At 38.4% G+C, this 19,145-nt stretch overlaps 1 protein-coding gene across 1 annotated transcript in view; it reads right to left on the bottom strand.

Moving 5' to 3' along the window:
- Nucleotides 1-17,882, bottom strand: part of KCNH8 (potassium voltage-gated channel subfamily H member 8) — a 177,318-nt gene extending 159,436 nt beyond the window's left edge. The window contains exon 1 of the mRNA XM_085051068.1: nt 17,696-17,882. Within this exon, the coding sequence (XP_084907194.1) occupies nt 17,696-17,771 (76 nt within the window). The 5' untranslated portion in view covers nt 17,772-17,882. The remainder of the gene's footprint in view (nt 1-17,695) is intronic.
- Between the last annotated feature and the right edge of the window lie 1,263 nt (nt 17,883-19,145).

Raw genomic sequence — 19,145 nt, 5'->3', positions numbered from 1 at the left:
ATCCATAAATTGTGGACAAAGCCTTTTCTGATGGACAGACCATCAATGCAACATGTGAATCACCACCTTCAGAAAGCATCCAGTCTGCTGTGCATATTACTGGGGTCTCACTGGCCCTACAGGACATCATGCACAGTGTTACCAACGCCTCCTGCCATTCCAGGCCAAGAGAGCACCTGCTGTACCAGGTCTCCATGCCCACTCGATCTCTCTTGCAGATTGTATGGAATTAGCAGGTCACTTTGTCGGGTGAAATGCATCCAGCACATGTGAAACACACCACAGGTACCATACAGTGCTCACACAGAACAGGTTTTATCTAAATTAAAGGACATAGAGGTGACCTATTTGTGGAATCATAGAATAGTTAGAGCTCAAAGGGACCTTAAAATTCCAACCCCACTGTTATGGGTCATTCAGACCACACCTCAATTTAATGCAAACTCATTAACAAGAGACATGGTATAAGTTAGTTTGAATTAAAGTAATAATGCAAAGCACAGACATCAAATACTTCCTATGAGCCTACTGCCTGTGTATTTTCTCAATATGAAATGGAACCCCTGCACAGCTGCAAGCAGTATCAAGGGACATGAGGATAACATTCCCATGAAAAATATTCTGTCTTTGAAAGATCTGATCTGTGGAGTGACATTCTCAGCCCGCTTTCCTTTTTGAAGTCTGGGCTTGGAAGTTTCTGAGGAACACTGAAAGAGAGCATACAGTGGGAAGTAGACAGTATTTCCAACCTGAAAGGGCTTACTCTGAAAAGGCTTAAGGTTTGGTGGGTGCTCAGAGCTTCTTATGTTTTTCTGGGAAAGAGGTTGTTTTCCTTATTATTACTATGTGAAGCATTGTTACAGGACTGCTCTGTTCCACTGTAATCTCACAAAGGCCTGCAGGATTATCAACTAACATGAGGTAAGTGGCAAACAACAACCCAATCGCTCCTGACCCACTTGTGTTTCCTTGCAACATAGAGTGGGCAGCATCCCACGTTTATCTGTTTCTTCATCTACTCTATTGATCTCTGCATTGAAAGCCAAGGGTAATACAAGGGTTTTAATTTGCAATTTAGCTTCATTAAGAACAGAAGTTCAGATCTTGGCTAAAATCAGAGCAGCCCTGTGAAATACCATCCCCAGTTTTAATTGGACACACAGCTTTCAATACATTTCTCTCCACATGAAACCTACTAGTGATGATAAATATAACCAGTGGACTTAAGTTCAAATATCAATACTAACTTGGTTTGTCAGAAAGAGATTTTATCTTTGAACTGGTTTTGAATTCCATCACTGCAGCAATTAGAACTTGATGTGAAATACATATATATATATATATATATACACACACAGATGGATAGATTTTTTTTTTAATAGACCAATATTCTTCAATGATTTATCTTCATATTCGTGGCCTCTATGGCCACTTAAACACAGGGGAAAAAAGGACCACCAGTGGTCCCTTTTGTCTAGTGAAATTTCAGGCATTTATTCTTTATTTTTCTACTCTAATCAATGGAGAGAAGGACACTTTTCAGATGGTGAAAACACCATCTGGACCTGCCTGTCCGTTTTCCATGTCTGGCAATCCATTTAGTAAGTGTGTTCCTAATAAAGACACTGAAACATTTGGTCCTACAGAAATTTCAGATTTTAGTTTAAAATTGACTCCATTCCTTAGACTTATCTGAAAATTACATTCCTAAGAATGAAGTCACTTATAAAAAATAATGCACTGCAAGTTATTTATGGCATGCTGACTCATCAGACATGGATGATTATGTATAAAATAATTTTATATCTGTATTTTGAGATCTGTCAGGAGGACTTGTTCCTTATTACTCCATTTCTACAAGTGGAAGTATGAATGCAGGCCAAGGCAACCAAACTCTCCTATTTTTATGGAAATAGTAAAGCTTTGGCATTATACAAACATTGATTCTGAAGGAATATTTAAAAGTATTTCTGTTCCACTGATTTTTAATGTTATAAATGCATAACTACATAAGTCTTTCCAACAGAGGATAAAATTATTTTGAAACACTTAATGGTATAAAAGGTTATAAATCAATGGTTCAGTTTATACAGAAACTACTTTGATATAATTTTCACCATTGCACAGAACAACAGAAAATGTAGTACATGATGTTCAGACACTGCATGCCAGATAATGTTGTTATTTTAGGAAGAAATTGTTTTCATGGGGAAAACCACAGAATAATGCATAAAAGATTAGAAATATCTTGCAATGTGGGATTCATTGGTCATTATATTAGTGGTTATTTTAGTATTAAATAAAAAACCAAACAAGCAGTAACCAGACTGATTCTCATAACTAAACTAGCTAAGTTCATACTCCTCAAGTACATTTTTCAGCTAAAAGAAAACTGTATTTAGCAATATTAAAGATATTAAATAACTGAATATATACTCAATGTTTTAATGATCAGAAAATACATTATGTGCCTATTAAAACTGCTACCAATATCACACATATCTAAAAAAATGTTCTTCATACCCAGATGTGTTAAATTTATGGATATAAATTTGTGTCTTTTCTCAAGTGTCAGAACCATCTCCAGCTGCTTCATTTTATGTGCTAATATACGATTTAGCGGAAACTGTGTAAAAATGAATGTTTCTAGAAAACTCATTTAAGAGTCTTTTAGTTCTAAATGGTTTCAATAAAATAAATTATTCCATTTAGGAAGTAATTTCTATTATTGAAATTAGCTCAAGTCCACCTGAATGGCAATTAATTCAAGACAAAAACCAAAGTGGCTCTGATTTTGACCACTTTATTTCACTTTCTGCATCAGTTCTCTTAAGTGGTGTGATTCTCACGGTGTTATGCAAGATCCTTCCATAAACACAGAAAATGACAACTCAAACATAATTGGTTTCCCTGTTTCCAGATGTGAGATTTGAGAGGAGCTATTATGAGATTCTTATAAGTTTTATGGAGTTAAGAAGGGTAGCTATACAGTCTATTTCAGGCCTTTAATTAAAGTGCATCCAAGAAGCACTAAAGATTAGGAATGCAAGATTCCCTCTGCAGACAAAAGAAAGAAAAGCACTTTCCAGTACTCCATTCTGAAAATAACTTGAACCAGTTAAGGAAAAAAAAATAGTACCACGTTCACTATATCTTTCAGAGGTATTCAGTGTTAAAACCCTCTCCTGTCAAAAATAGCAAGAAGGACAAATAGCATATATGTCTATCTTCCAAGTATTTAAACTGATTTATTTCTTCCCTCACAGCAATAGACTCAGAATTAATGTATCACATTTATTTTAAGGTACTGAAGCAAAAAACGTCTTAAATTGGAAAGCTTCAATACAGAATCAGTTAGGTATCTGTTTCAGAGTGTTATAAAAGGTGATATTGAAACTCCTATGGATTGCCCATGCTTGCTGAATCTCTCAAGAAAGTTTTAATTTACTGCTGCTTTTTGTAATAAAGCAAGCAGGACTTAAGTGACTGTATTTCCCACACACCTCTGATTCCTCTCCCCATCTCTCTTCTCAACACTAAATCCCCTGCCTATTTTCAGCAATATTTATCAGGGAAGAAAGATACAATAAGCCTTATAAAGCAGCCAGGAGAGAAATTACTCATGCCCCATTTTCACAAAATTTCAGTGTCAGCTTGACCGTATGGGATTACAGAATGTTCATATAGCAGCTCAACTGCAAGAGTAAACAAGGGTTCTTTGGCATACAGAATCATTTGTCTCTCCTTTCACATATTTGCAAGAGTAGAAGAGACTTTTTTATCTGATATTTTAGCAAATTTAAATATTAGAATCACAACACTTTGTGAAATTAGGAAACAAAAGTGATTAATTAAAAACAGAGGAAAGAATTAGCCAAAATTTGCTAGATATCCCTATGAATTGGTACCATGTTCACTGCATATTAAGCATGACCATACCAGGGCTAAGGTTTAAAGGTTTCCATTTCTCATCACTGGTTTTATATTTCAGTTATGGAGAAGAACTTGGGCTTTTGCTGTAGTTCTCACAAAAAAGTATGGAACTTATGTATTATTTATGGAAATAAAAACTCCTAGTACTTTTACAGTTAGTCTGGTGAACGAGTAAGCGAGTGAATGTCCCCACACTTCAAGGACAGCTCTCTCATACTGGGCAAAATAAATTTTCCAACTGATCTGAGTTGGGTCAAGCACTGTCTTGGGAGAAAATCAGGTTCCATCACTGGTACCCAGTTGGAATAGAAGGATTCGGAAAAGGTACCAGACTGAATAAACAGATAAGTGCATTTGGTTAAAATTCCAGGACATTCTGGTCTTGATGATTTAGAAAGCAGGAAAACACACCATGACACCTTAGAGATTTCTAGTAGTACTATTTTTACTTTCAGTAGATTGAAAACAGATTCAGCTGTGCCTCAGAAAACACAGTTAATACCAGTAAAAGCCACTCTGTTTTTGATGCTTCCCAAAGTGTGGTACAACATGATATTGCAATCCTGAAGTTCTGAAATAAAAATATATCAATGTGATAAAGGACATAAATTCATTATTGCACATTTTTACTAATGCAAGTTTGTTTGGGTTCCCTTTCAGTTTTAGGCTTTTTTTTTTTAAACATTCATGCAATTTGCTTACTAATTTTGGTCTGAAAGCTGTGTGAAAGCTGTGTTATTAGAAGAACTTTTTCAAAAGTAGAGAGTACATTTTTAGAGGAATATTTTTTCCTCGTGGACGTTTCAAACCACATTCATATGAAAAGTTTTTGTGTTGCTGGCTGAGCATTAATGTTCTCAAAGATAGACATTGCAAGTAAAGATAGAATTGCTCTTTATAGACATGCTGTTTCATCATAGTGTAGGTTGTTACAAATCCTGTGTCGTGAAAAATCCTCTTCATTTCTCCAAAGTCTGTGATTGAGAACATTACAAGATAAGAAGAAGTTAGATATTTTCTGTTTCTAATGCAAGATGAGTTTCTGTGACCTAGACTATCTAGTTCTATGCTTTGTTCCTTCTTGTTTGTCGTCAGTATAGTTAAAGCCAAGTTTAACATTTTCAGCTAGTCTGGTCTTGTCAGGACATTTCATAAGAGTAATTTTGGAAATTACAGGGTAAGGATGGAAATATGCCTTTCATGTGCGACAATCCATTCTATAAAGTAACCATGCTGGAAGGATTAAGGGTGTGAAACATGTGAAACATGTCCTTTTTGGGCCAAGAATGAAACAAACATGGTACGAGGGTGGTTTTTAGTTGTGAAAGTCTTGTAACTAACGCTTGTAGTAATTTACACTTGTGAAAATAAAATACAGCCTTCATTTTTGTAAGTTCTCTATTTCTCTTCTGCTATAACTATTAACTTCTCTAGCACTATATTTTAACAGCAGATCTACCTGGATGATACAAGAGATCTTGAAATTATTTCAGTCATCATGATATATCTTGAGTAACAAAATGTAAAAGGTTTCTGAAAATTACTTTTAAAGCTTAAAACCTGATAAAGTTTCATGATTGATCCAATATTTCAGATAATTAAAAGATGAAGATAAATGTTTTAGTTCAGAAATATATTTTGCTTTGTTTTCTGTAATAATGTCCCATGTTTGATTTTAAGATCAAATAGAAATTCTTCTGGGAAACACTGAGGATTTAACAACAGTAAAAAGCATATCCCTTAGTGTGGAGCAGCAGTACTACCATAAATAAATAAAATTTCTGCAGAAAATTTTATTTTTTCTGGAGACTATTTTACTTTCTTGGTAATACAGAGAACAGTTCTCTACTCTTGCCTCATAATCCCAGCACACAGAGCTGTGACTGTCACACAGTGCTGTACTTCAGACCCTTTCCCATCAAGTGCTCACATTGTTTATGTAGATGCCAGCTCTTATACTCCGTTTGTTATTCAAGGACTAATCTGGAAAAGTGTTTCCCAGAACAAGAAATGTATTGGTGCTTCCCTGCAAGAGAACAGCAAGCCATGTATTTGGACTGAGCCTGGCTGGGAGACATTTCCAGTTTGTACCACCAGCTCCAGACATATTCTGTGTCATGAGGCCCAAGATGGTCTTGTCTTATGTGCCAAAGAAAATGCTGGTCTTTCAAAAAGCAAAGATTCAATTTTTTACACAGCCAAACTCTTAAAAAACTCACTGCAGTATTGTACAACCATAAACTTTGCTTGCCAAGCTTGCAAACCTATCAGGAAGCACCTGCTTTCAAGAAGAATCTATTCTGTCATTATATTCAGTTTATTGTGCCATTCACAAACTCTCCCTGGAAGCCATGAATTAGACATGATAAATGAGCACCAAAATATTCAAGTGCTATGCAAACTGCTACCGTACTCTTAGCATTAAAACAGATGAAATAAAACCACTGTGCTCAGCGCAGCAATATGTCAAAATTTAATAGCTATAAAACAGCTACTATCAAACTAAGAAACACCATTACAAAGATTCTTTCTCATTAACTTCTCTTTAGAAAAATATTTCACTGAATAAACACTATGTAAATCTTAATTAAATGCAAAAAATCAATTCTATATACTTCTGAGCATCAAAAAGGTTAGAAGCCAATACCATCATCCTACAAATGTAAAAAACTTCCTCCTTCTTCATTCTTACTTGTCTTAGAAAGTCATCCCAGCATAAAATAGAATATGTAAAAGTGGCAGAAAATGCCTCACAACCTTTACCGAAACACCTGGAAGTATTATTTTCAATGACAGTTCATATAAACTGACATATCAACCATATCAGGCTAGGGAAAAAAAACCTACTGTTATTCCCCCAATTAATTCTAACCTCTTAGCTTTACTTGTAATTATTTCACTCAACTCCTAAAACTCGCCTTATTAAGATCTATCCATCACGGTGTGGGTCACACAGTATTTCTATTTGGCTTTCTGCCCTTTTTCTTCCTTTCTGTGACAGAACCTTGCCTACACTGAATTCATAAAATGAAAATGTGTTTTAAAATGAAGAATAAATGTAAAATGCAAACTAATTACTATAGTTTCGGACTATTTATTTACATTACTATCATTTCTCCCAACTTTGCTGCTTTCCTGGAAGAGACCTCCTTGTGCTAGTCACTTGTGAGACTGCCAGTTGAACTATTTACTTGTACTTCACATCCTATTTTCTGGTGCATAGAGTGGCTGCTTCTATCTCCACCTTGTTCTTTCCGAGTGATCATACCTATTTACATAAAGTTATTTCTCCAGTAATTTGATATATTCTAGGTGAGATTGACACAATATCAGGTTGTGATTATTTACGTTTAAAGAAGTATACCCACAGAAAACCCAGTAGAAATTAGCAACATTACAATTATTCGCCACAAAAGGCACGAACAGAAGGCCTGCAGCTCCCCTGACAGTTCAAGCAATCATTCCCAGGAGATACACATCAGCAGAAAAATGAATAAATTAACTATTTATCCAATCTGAAGCATGATTTCTTCTGCAATTAAAGCTGGTTGTCACCTACATATATGTTTCTGTACTTATATTTGAAGTACAAAGTGTTGAAATATCCAGATAGATAATTGCTTTTCTGAAGATCCTTTTAGTGTCAAAAGGAAGCACACTTCTGATACATAATTGTCTTATTTAATTAGAACAAAAGTGGGGGAAAACTGCAATTCAGATAGCTCCAACTGAACACAGGCAAGAAAGACTCTGCATTTCTCCAAGAGTTACTGCTCCCATTATCTAATTTGATTATTAGCACAGAGTTGTAATTGCAACCAAAATCCTAAATCCCCATCTGGATCCTGCTCACGGCAGTGTGAACAGAGTTCAACACCTGCCTGCTTTATTTATATAAGAATTATGACTGACGTGCTTAAATGTCTGCAGTAATTTCCACCTGTCTGTCCTGACTCTTGTTGATCACTGCCTCTGCTGCAGGGATCGATCAGCAGCTTGGGGAAGCATTCAGTTCATTCCAAAGCAATACCTGCTGCTCACTCAGCAATCCCATCAGTCAATCCATCTCTGCTTCTTCACAGCTGCTCCCTCCTTTTTTCTTTCTTGGCCAAAGATCACTTGTACACTTTACAGCCCAGGACTATCCCTTACCTCTAAAAATCAATCAACACTCCAGTTCATTCTGTAAGTAAATTTAAAAAAAAAAAATTTAAAAAAAAATCAATTTTGTGTTTAAGGTTGCTTATAATCTAGGTTTTTTAAAGGTTTTTAATAAATTTTAAAGGAGAACAGGTTACTTTTTCAAAATTCAGACATCACTTATGGCTACCTCTGCAGGTACAAAAATAAGTTAATTAATAATTAACTGTAATTGTTAATGAATTTGAAGAAAAAAAAAATCCCTGATTCAGAGGTGAAAATGGCAAGTTCTTACAGGGGAACTGAAAACAGTTGGATGCAAACCTCCACCCTATCAGAAGGAAAACTGACAGTATGCTTTAACCATCACAAGCTTTAGCACAGCTGTAAGAGTGTAAAGGATGAATCCTCTCTGTGGTCTCACGCTGCACTGCAGCCAGTTCACATAACTGATGTGGGCAGCCGAGCCCACCACCCCTTTCCTTAGGGAATGACTCTGTGTAGGACAATGGAAGAGCCACCACCAGCCTAATTCCAGGCAAGAAGTTGTTGGCAACATCTCCATGGATCATGCTTTGCTCTAGCCACCCTCAGATACACTCTGCAAGGCACTGTCAGCAGAGTCTCTCTCCTGATGAATTCTAAACATCTCAAATAAGTCAACTAAAAAACCCCCAAACAAACAACAACCAACCAACCAAAAAAAACCAAAAAAACCCAACCAAACAAAAAAAAACCTCCCACCAACAACTTTAGGTAAATATTCTGGTTAAAATACAGAGAGGTAGTAAAGACAGTCAGGATTTCTAATGCATCTGTTTTCTGTTTTCAATACAAAAGCAACTCTTGAGTATGACTAAGAAGATAACTCAGTCATACCATATTGGAGCACAGTTCTGCTTCAAATACAGTCATTAAAACTACAATATGTTTTAAAAATTCCAAACACTAATTTACAGTAAGACCTTGAAAGGCCCCCAAAATATAGTGTATAATCACATTATTCTATCACCTTTTTCCTCCTATGCTGTCACCCAATTATTACAGCACTGAGAGACACAGCTTATAGCTATATATATTCCTCTGAAAATCAGTGATCCTGTTAATTTTCCTTAATCTTGGCAAATGTGTAGCTCAACACCTTTCATTAATATTTATTAACTATTCTCTTCTACACTGAACTTTTAATTATTGAAATTCCTAACATATAATTCTATAACTACAGGTTTTCTAAGGTGCATGTTTCTTCCCACGGTTCTGGAAGTGAAAAAGAGAAATTGTTGAGTCCAAACTCCTAACCTCAAGATCTTTCAATTCAATAAAAAAAAAATCCAGTTTAATAAATGCAGTGAATATCTTATGAAATCACAAACATAATCCATATGTTAAAAAGACATAAGTGGATTACAATACTGCACATTTTCATTTGGATTATTAAAAAACATAAACAAAAAATAAGAGAAAACAGCTTGTCACTGATACATGGTGATTATTATTATTGACTTTTGAAGGTTTTTTAAACCCCCAAAGAATCTTTTTAATCTTCCGCAAAGAAGGTTGTTCTTTCTGCAAAAATATTTTTCTCTAAAACAATATAGTTTTCCCATTGTTTTTTCATATTATTATAAATTCCAAAATGTGAGAATAGGCAGAATTTATGCAAAAACACACTCATCATCTGTCCAAGAGTTATCTGACATTTAGGGGGAGAAAAAAGAAAATCCAGCTATTTGTCTGAGGACAATCTTCTCATTCTAAACATCAAACAAATGACAAAAAGACCAGCTCAGAGTTCTCTTTCATACTTTTGAAATAAGATGTCATCATAGATAGCTGTTGAGTGAGATGGAAAGCAAGGAGAAAAGTCCACCAATAAAAGCTGTAACAATGAATTTCAGGACCATTCTGCTCACATGAATCCTTCTGTATTTCTATAGGTTTAAAATAGAGAAAAAGCAAAATAATCTTAGATTCCTAGTCATCATAAGCATTGCCTGAGAAGAAAGTGAATTGAGGCTGGCACACTGGAAGCTGTTTTCTCTTCAAAAGATCTACAGGGAAGACAACATATTTCTCCAAAACACAATTGTCTTCAGCTGTCCTTGAAATGATTGACAGCCAGCATTAAGCTTTAGGGATGCTCAGACGATATTTAATGTCAAGTTCAATGTTGAATGCACCAGTATTTTAAGAACAACACCTGTTCCAAAGCCTTTGAATACTACTATCAGTCCCAGAAAACAGAAGGAGCCAGAAGCACTCAGCAAGATAAAGTCCAAAAGAAGACTTTTTTTTACTGTTAAGGAAGTCTCTCTCCTGTCTATGGCTTTAGAATGTTTTGTTTGTATCTTTATCACACTGCGCCTCCCCTCCCCCTCTCCCTCCGGCCCTGACACTCTGTCTTTTTTACTTCTTTCTTATTTTTTTATTTTTAAATTAAGGGGGCAAGAAACAACATTACTCTGTGAGCAGGTTGCTCCTTGTGTGCTTTTATCTTTTAGTCACTTTAACACAAGATAAGCTTGATTGTGATAATGCAAAACTGCTGTAGCAACTACCTTTGTGAACCTTTTCCAGGCTACAGCATATATAATATATGTACTTTGCTTTTCTTTGAAAAATTCATTTCCTCAGAATAGTACTAAGAGCAGTTAATGCTCTGTAAACCCATACTTTGCCTGATTTATTTTAATATATTTTTGTATACCTATTTGCTCACACTACATGTGCTTGAGGCAGAATTTTTGTTGCATTTCTATTGATTGTTGCCCTGAACAACACTTTGAGCATCTTTGCTTTACATCCAAAAAGACTGGGAATGTGTATAAAATTGCTATCTGCACAAATAAAATAAAAAAAATATAAAATAGAAGCTGAATGTATAAATGCAATGATACCAGTAGGAGAAATCTGTTTTCAGGGTAAACCTATTTACTCATTGAAACATTAGCAGAGAAAAAAGTAGTATGTGTTTGGAGAAGGAAAAAAGGTACATTTACAGAAACTCTCTAGTGGGAATGCTGATAATCATCTAAGGTTTAGAAATACTCCAAAGAATTTCTTCCACTCATACAAAGTATACGTTCTTTCAAATATATATGTCACTTCCAATATACAGATTTTTTTTTTAATCCCTGCACTGTGTATCAGGCTTCTACCCAGAAACAATACAGATGATAATAATCTTCTAGTATTCAGAAAAAAAAATCCCCTTATTGAATGATTCTTTTCACTCTTAAATCTCAAGTGCTTGCCTTGAATTCAAATACAGACTTTATTTCTAAAGTAATGATGTATGTTGCTAGTCCAGCTTTATGTTTATAACATTAATCTAAGATTAGTGTGATTGCTGAATTATATAGCCTCTGAATGGAAGAACTGAAGAATTATCATTCTCTTATTTCTGTCTAGCAAAAGTAGGAGAACACCACCTGAGAATTTGAATACATCAGTATCTTCACTAACAATAACGTGGTCCCTGAATAAAATACACTATAATGACCATTTGCCATGGTATTTAAGTGACTGCATATTAAAAGTAATGCCTGCAATTTTTTTTCTTTAATCAGATCCTTAGGACCAGAACTCAAGAATTAAGAAGCATGGTCTTAAGATGCCTTGAAACGCTTCCAACTCCATCTTTCAGGTCCAATTTCAGCTCAAGCTGGAATCAGCTGCTGAATGCAAAGGTAACCAGATAAACCGACCTTAAATTATGAAGTTCTACAGCCCCAAAACTTGTGCAAAAGAGGAAAAGATTTTCCATTTAGCTGCCTAATCTAGACACTTGGTTACTTCCAGCAAAGAGAAACAACAGGACACAGATTCCAACATCCAACCCCTGGTTAGTGTTAAAAATCACATTTGCTTTTTTATAGTGATGGAACTGCAGCAAGGTGCAGCACTGGTCATGTCTTACAGAGGCAGGTACAGAGAGGCAAGGTCAGCTTTTTTTGGGATTTGAGCTGAGAACAGGCAATATTTTTTATGATGTTGACTGTATATTTTCCCAGAGAAAAATAAATGGTTAATTCAGAACACCACATTATTTACTTGTTCAAAGATATAAGTGAAAGTGCTAAACAATTCTGTGTTAACATAAGAGCAACAATGTAAGCATCTTTGGAAATTTCCCTCTGGCCAACTCACATCATCTCTACGACAAAGAACTAGATTAGCTTCCCTGCACTCATTCCATCAGAGGGACAGTTTTACAGACCACCAGCTTTTCCACTGTCACTTCTTTGAAACCTCTTTGACTTGATCAGTGCTTATCGTACTCTGAGTCACCCTTCTTCAGTCACAGGACTTTACAGAATCACAGAATCAATTCAGCTGGAAAAGACCTCTGAGATCATTGAGTCCAATATCACAATATCTACAGGTGCCACATCCAGTCTTAAACACCTCCAGGGACAGTGAAGAATTTCTTTTAATGTCCAATCTAAGTGTCCCCTAGGACAGCTTGAGGCTGTGTCTCTTTTTCCTGTCACTGGCTGCCTGGCAGAAGAGAACAACCCCCACCTGGCTACAGCCTCCTTTCAGGTAGTGTAGAGAGCGATAAGGCCACCCCTGAGCCTCCTTTTCTCCAGGCTAAACAGTCCCAGCTCCCTCAGCCCCTCCCCACAGGACGCGCACTCCAGACCCCTCACCAGTTTCATTGTCCTTCTCTGGACCCACTCCAGCACCTCAATGTCCTTCCTGAAGTGAGGGGCCCAGAACTGGACACTGTACTCCAAGGTGCAGTGTCACCAGTGCCAGGGACAGAGGGACGATCACTGCCCTGGTCCTGCTGGCCACACTATTGCTGATAAAGGCCAGGATGCCATTAGCTTTCTTGGCCACCTGGGAACACCCTTCTCTCATGTTCAGCTGCTGTCAACCAGCACCCCCAGTTACTTTTCTGCTGAGCATCTTTCCAGATACTGTGCCCCAGTCTGTAGTTGAAACACATTTTATCTTATGATGTGGACCATTCTGATCCTGGAGTCAATAGCTTCCTTTCCCTGGAACCTCAGTCGTTGTTTCCCTACATCTGATACTATTGCAATTCCTTGAGCCTGTTTGTGGGAGAGCCACCAGGCAGCCAAGAAGCACTTTTCTGCTTTTGAAGTTTCTGTGATACAATTAGGCAGCACTTTGACTGGTGTAGAGAGGATAAGATTCACCCTGAATTAGACAGAATTTGACAAGAAAGTTGCAGAAAGCGTTAGTGCATGGCCTCAACCTAGCAGACATTTCCAGTTTGTTTACAAGACAGAAAAGCAAGTGCTGGGGTAGCTGGGGAAGAGTGGGGGAGGAATCTGACCCTACAATCTGGAAAGATCACCATACACAAAGGCTTTCAGCTCTGTACTAACTGCCGATGATGCAGAAGAGACAACCTGGTTCTACCCACAGTGCCAGCAAAAGAATGCTGACATCACATTTAGTATGCTTAAATCTGTGTATTCTCATCAAGTAACTTTAAATCACACCTTAAGGGTATCTAAAACAATCACAAAACTAATTCCATTTTATCAGGAAAGAAAAATGTTACGAAAATTGCTGCTTAGGTGCAAAGTTCCTTTTGTTAGTACTTGAGCACAGTTTTAATTGGAAAACATTTGAATGTAGAGTTTGTTCATCAAATAGAAAATTAATAAGTTATTACCATTGACACTGAGCAAGAAGGAATTTACTCATCTTGATCTTCAAATTAGACTGATCACATAAGATTGTCAATAAGAATGTGAAGTACACACTTAATTTGGAATCTGATCACATATGACAAACAGGAGATAATTATAGAACTTCAGCTGTCATTTTATAGTATTTCCATACACAAAATTGTTGTCCTTTTTAAAATACAAATTAATAAGGCTATTTTCAGAATCTCTGTTAACTTTGCTCCATGAGAAAGTCTCGCAAGTTTTCAGAAACAACCACCTTGGTGTGTATTTAAGCTATTTAAATAAATAAATAGTGCATAGAGCATATGTATGTATGTATATATATATATATGAAAACAATAGAACATAATTTCCTACCGTGCAACTATTTCTGAATGCTTTGCCTAATCTAATTAGGGTTAAGAAGCAAAAAGATGCAAATTGTCCATTCAAAGGCTTGAAGTGAAATAACTTACTTCAGACATTCAGTTTCATAATATTTGGTGGTGGGGTTAATTATAGGTTTATATTTGAAATATTTTCTTACTTGAAAATGCTATTTTGTTATCTAAAAAGTAAAACCAGCCAAAACCAACCAAAACCACAAACCGCTCATTTGGAAAAGCTTATGTTTGTTTTCCAAATAGGCAATAAACACAATGTTAACAGAATGGGCAAAAAGTCTTTGGATGAGCTGGTGCTTGCTTTTCAGATGGGGGGAAATCCTTTTGAGAAAGCATTAAATTAAGACGCCAGACACACAAAAGATATTTTTGAATTGGAAGAAGGTAACAGTATAAGTGCACATAGGCAGATCTGAGAGCTCTGCCATGGAAATCCACAGAAGAAACCTCTAGTGCTGCTCTACCACATGTCAAACACAGGTAGGGGAAAATTTGCGGGTGATTTCTGCAATCTCCTGTACAGCTAATAGTAACCCCAAAATTAATCTAATTGTTTTGTTTAGCACATATTAGTGGTTTTATATGTAAAGAATACTTATGTGTAACATACACACAGCAAAAAAAAATATCTACTGGGAGAATTCTGAGCAACTGAAGAACCTGCCAAGAAGTTGCTTTATACATTTTTTGAGATGTGCAATATTTCATAGTGTGGTTTACAGCTGCTAATTAGACATAAATCACTGCAACAGTATAGCTAAAAAAGTTCTGCCAATGAATTCTTTAAAATTCCGTGCAAAGCAAAGCATATTTTCTAATATTATCGGAATCCCTTCTTGCACTCTTGCCCGGAATTAGAATTATCCCTCTTCTGGATTAAAGATGCATTGGTGGATTAGTCTATCACTGATGACAACATAATATATCCTTCCCAGGGGCTTAAATTGAAAAGAGGTCTGTTAACTACAGACTATATTAAAACAACAAAACAAAAGTACATTGGACACAAAACAGTATTTTAATATTTAAATATCATCATGGGGGAGTCAAAGCTCGTGAAACATAACCTCAGGTTCAGTGCCATGTATCAGTCCTATTATTTTCACAGACTGTTTTCACCTGTAAAACTAGTAAGACATGAGACTGATTCCTGCAAGGATTAGCTACGGGTATTACTTTTAGCTTTAGCCACCTGAGCAACCTCAGGAATACCAGCCACACAGGCAATTTAAATGAAAAATAAATTGGTTTTAATTTTTCTACTTGATAGTGAGATATGTATAGACATTTTAGAAAATTGCACTTCTTTATTTGAAATTTTTTTTTGCCAGGTAAAGAAGCATGAATTTTATATTTAAATTTAGCATTTGCAAAGTAACAAAGCTGATGAGCTGTTTCTGAACTGAAATGCTTTCTATTTCTGAAACTTAGTTTCAGGTGATGTTAAACTGATTCATTGCTTTACTCTAACGCTCTAAAGGACTGTATATTATGTATATTAGGAGACATGCCACCAGTTTTCCATAGAATAGTATCATCCTGCAAAGTTTTACTGGATGTATGACTATGTAGTTCATAGAGCATCTTTTCGTGTGAACCTCCTGGAATATTTCACATGCCAAAAATTGTACAATGACGACTTCTAGAATACACCACATTAACATTTAATCCAAATTCTGAAAAACTAACTAAAAAGGAGTATTTCACTGCCTATAATAAAAAGATAACGTTCTGTACTTTCTGGTGAACTTTAACACCTAATTTCATTCTTTTTCAATCACATCCCAGAAAAAACTAGATTAGTTGCTAGCATTAAATTAAAATGTAAGACACTGGGTTCTGTTTTTTGTTTAAGAAAAGGTCAGCCTTTCACTTCATGAAGGTCACTAAAATCACTAGCTTAAAAAAGGTAGCTCAAATTTGGTATAGATTTCAGCTAAGAAATAACCTGTCTACGACACTTGCCTGTTGGTGTCACTGAGAAGATGGGGATTAGACCTTTTCTTGGTGTATTATTTAATTAGAAACCTGGATATCATTGCTAACGTTGCTTGCTAAATTGAAAATTGAACCTTCAAAGAACAGTATAGAATTTGCGAAGTGTTTGTGTGTACAGCTGTCAGGCTGTGTGCTCCATCCTTTGCAAAGGAAATCATTGCAAAGGGGGAGGGTCCTGAGCACAAAGAAGGGAAGAACTGCTCTTCTAGCAAATGACAGTATCAGCAACAAAACTCTTGTTAGAGCCACATGCTTCAATACACAGTAAATAATACCCGAGTACTTTGTAGAAATAAAAGGATTGAGGAAGAAGGAAAAGGACTTTGAGCTCTGTAGTTGAAGGAATTTAAAGGTACATCTAAGTAGTCTTATGAGAGAGATTGCTTTATACTGAAGTATCAATTACATACAACCCTGGATCATGATTATCTGTGTATCCTCAGACTAGCAGAGCAGTAATAATGCAGTTCTGTGCTTCTCTGTAATTGATCTCAGTGACTGCATCATTTTCTTGACATTTTACAACTTACTGATTCAGTAATCACAGTTCAGTTGTCTTAATTACACAGTAATTGAACCATAGCAGAAATGCCAATAGATACTCAACCAAGAAGATATCAAACCAATTAGATAGAAATGTTTTAAGTAAAGAAACAGCTAAGAGCAACTCAAATCTGAGTTTGATTATCCTCCACTGTGGATGTCTAGGTTTCTTAAAAGGATGGCAGTCCATTTTGGCCCAAATCCGCTATTTCCCTCCTCCTTTTATTTGCTTTAATATGCGTGAGCCCCCTTAAAGAAGAAACAAAAGTCAAGGCACAGGCGGGTCCTGTCTCTGGCGTGCCGGAGGGGGAGCACGCCAGCCGTGCAGGAAGGCAGCGCCTTGCCGGGGAGCTGCCCAGCGGGGCCGAGGCGGCGCGGGAGGAGCCGAGCACAGCTCAGCGGCGGGGAGCGGAGCTCAGCCGGGACCCGCCCGGGACCGAGACAGGGACCTGTCCATGGTGCTGCCAGCCCCGAGCAGCCCTCGCTCCCTTCCTGCCTGCCTCCCTCCGCTAACGCCCTGCAATAGCTGCTGCCACTGCTGCGCCCGATTTACAGAAATGCAGCTTTTAGGGAGATTTAGTACCCCCCTAGGGCTGGGGGTACTAAAGAGAAAAAAAAAAAAAAAATAAAAAAACCCAATCCCCAAACCTCCTGCCAAAGCCCAGCCCAAGCTCTGAGAGTGGCTTTCCCCGGCGGTGTCTCGGCTGCCCGGGGTGCAGGAGAAGCCCCAGTCCAGCGCACAACTTTCCTGCAGGGAGCTGGGCTTCAGCGCCCTCGGAGCCTCCGCGCAGCGGATCGAGGACGGCGGGGACCCTGCGCCCTCCTCACCTGCAAAGCTGTGGAGAAGCCAGGCGAGAGAGCAGGAGAGGCTGGGAGCTCCCTCGCCTCTCCTTCCTCATTGCCGGCTCCTAGAACCGGGGAAAGCCCCGTGGGGCGGAGGGGAGGGAAGAGGAAGCTCCCACAGTACGCACAATGCCCCCCGCGCATCCCCTTCTCCGGGTGTCCGGAGCCCCAGCCCGGACTCACGTGTGCCGTCAAACCGGGTGGCGATGGTGTCGAGGAAGGTGTTCTGGGGTGCCAGTAATCCTTTCATAACCGGCATTTTTCCAGCGCGGTGCGAGGTTCCCCATCAAAGTTTGTCTACGAGGGTGGTTCGAGAAGAAAGTGCAGAGGGCGCCCGGGGGAAGGTAGGGAGGGAGGAGGCGGAGGGATAGGGAGGAGAAGGAGGATGGGGATGCCGCCGCGCCGCCTCCGGGCCGGGAGCCCCCAGCTCGTCAGCCCTGCTCCGCACAGCGCTGCCGGCCTGCCCCCGCCGCGGGGAGCGCGCTCAGGTGCGGAGCCGCGCCCCCGGCCGACAGCGCCCGCTCCCCCTGCAGCACCCCTCCACAGGCAACGGGGAGGGGGCGCCTATGGAGAGCTGCCGGGAAGGAGGATGGGCTGGAGGAGAGCAGGGAGCTGGGAAAGAGCCACCTTTATCCACCTGTAGCGGAGCCGGGTGGGGCGGGGCAGCGCAGGGACCGGCGGCACCCCGGGGGCTGCGGAGCCTCCTCCGCCCCCGGCTGACCCAGACATCTTTCGCTCTAGCACCTGGGAAGGGTTCCAAGCCTCTCAGCTCACAGGCACCCTGTTTTATGAGTAACAATATCATTGCTACTCACAGGGTAGTAGGGTAACTCGCTGGCTCATTGCTGAAAGGGGAAACACCCTCGAGGGATAGCAAATGCCTCTGGAGGTGCTCATTGGAGGGTGAGACTAGAACATGGATAATGCTGCACCAGTTGTGTGGTCTCAGGCATTATATGCATGTTGAGGGTCTTTCATTTATTTAAGGAATAGGTATTCCACTGTTATCGTTAATATATCCTAGAACATTCTTTCAACATTTTCCCCTGAAAGATTCCTGAAATATTTTTTTTTTCTGCCAGTCAAAGAGAGAATTGAGACTTATCCTATCCCAGAAGGTCTAATGTGTAAATGAAAATAAATAAATATGTACCAATAGCAATAAAGAAGCAGGCATTCCACTTTCATATGAGTAACCTGCTCAGGCTGGTACCACGGCTCTTTAAACATTGCCAGATAGCTCTCCACAGTACAGTCATTTCACTTACTGTAGCAGCAATGGCAAACTTCCCCATGTTCTTTCAGCATTAAAAGACCCTAGAGAAAAGAAGTGGGAGTACACACCCTAATCTACAAAGTCACTGTGCAGAGGAAGCCTGTTAGGTTCCTGCTATTTTACAGTACTGCTATTTGTATTTTTTGCTATTCCTGTTTATTGAGGATTCTCTCTTTCTCCAGATGGTTAGAAGACTTTGATTCCCACTTTGTAACATAAGCAGCACAGAGAGAGGCTACAGAAGTGAAAAGGGTCTTTCTTTACAACAGATGATTAAAAGTAGAAAAACCCTGGAACCTCAGAAAATGCTGATGCATAGTTTTCAGCACAATATAAAGCCTACCCATGATAACCCCA

Source organism: Lichenostomus cassidix, chromosome 2 (assembly GCF_008360975.1).
Source record: "Lichenostomus cassidix isolate B80296 chromosome 2, HeHo_3.0, whole genome shotgun sequence".
Taxonomy (NCBI): domain Eukaryota; kingdom Metazoa; phylum Chordata; class Aves; order Passeriformes; family Meliphagidae; genus Lichenostomus; species Lichenostomus cassidix.
This window is presented reverse-complemented; position numbering and strand designations above follow the sequence as displayed.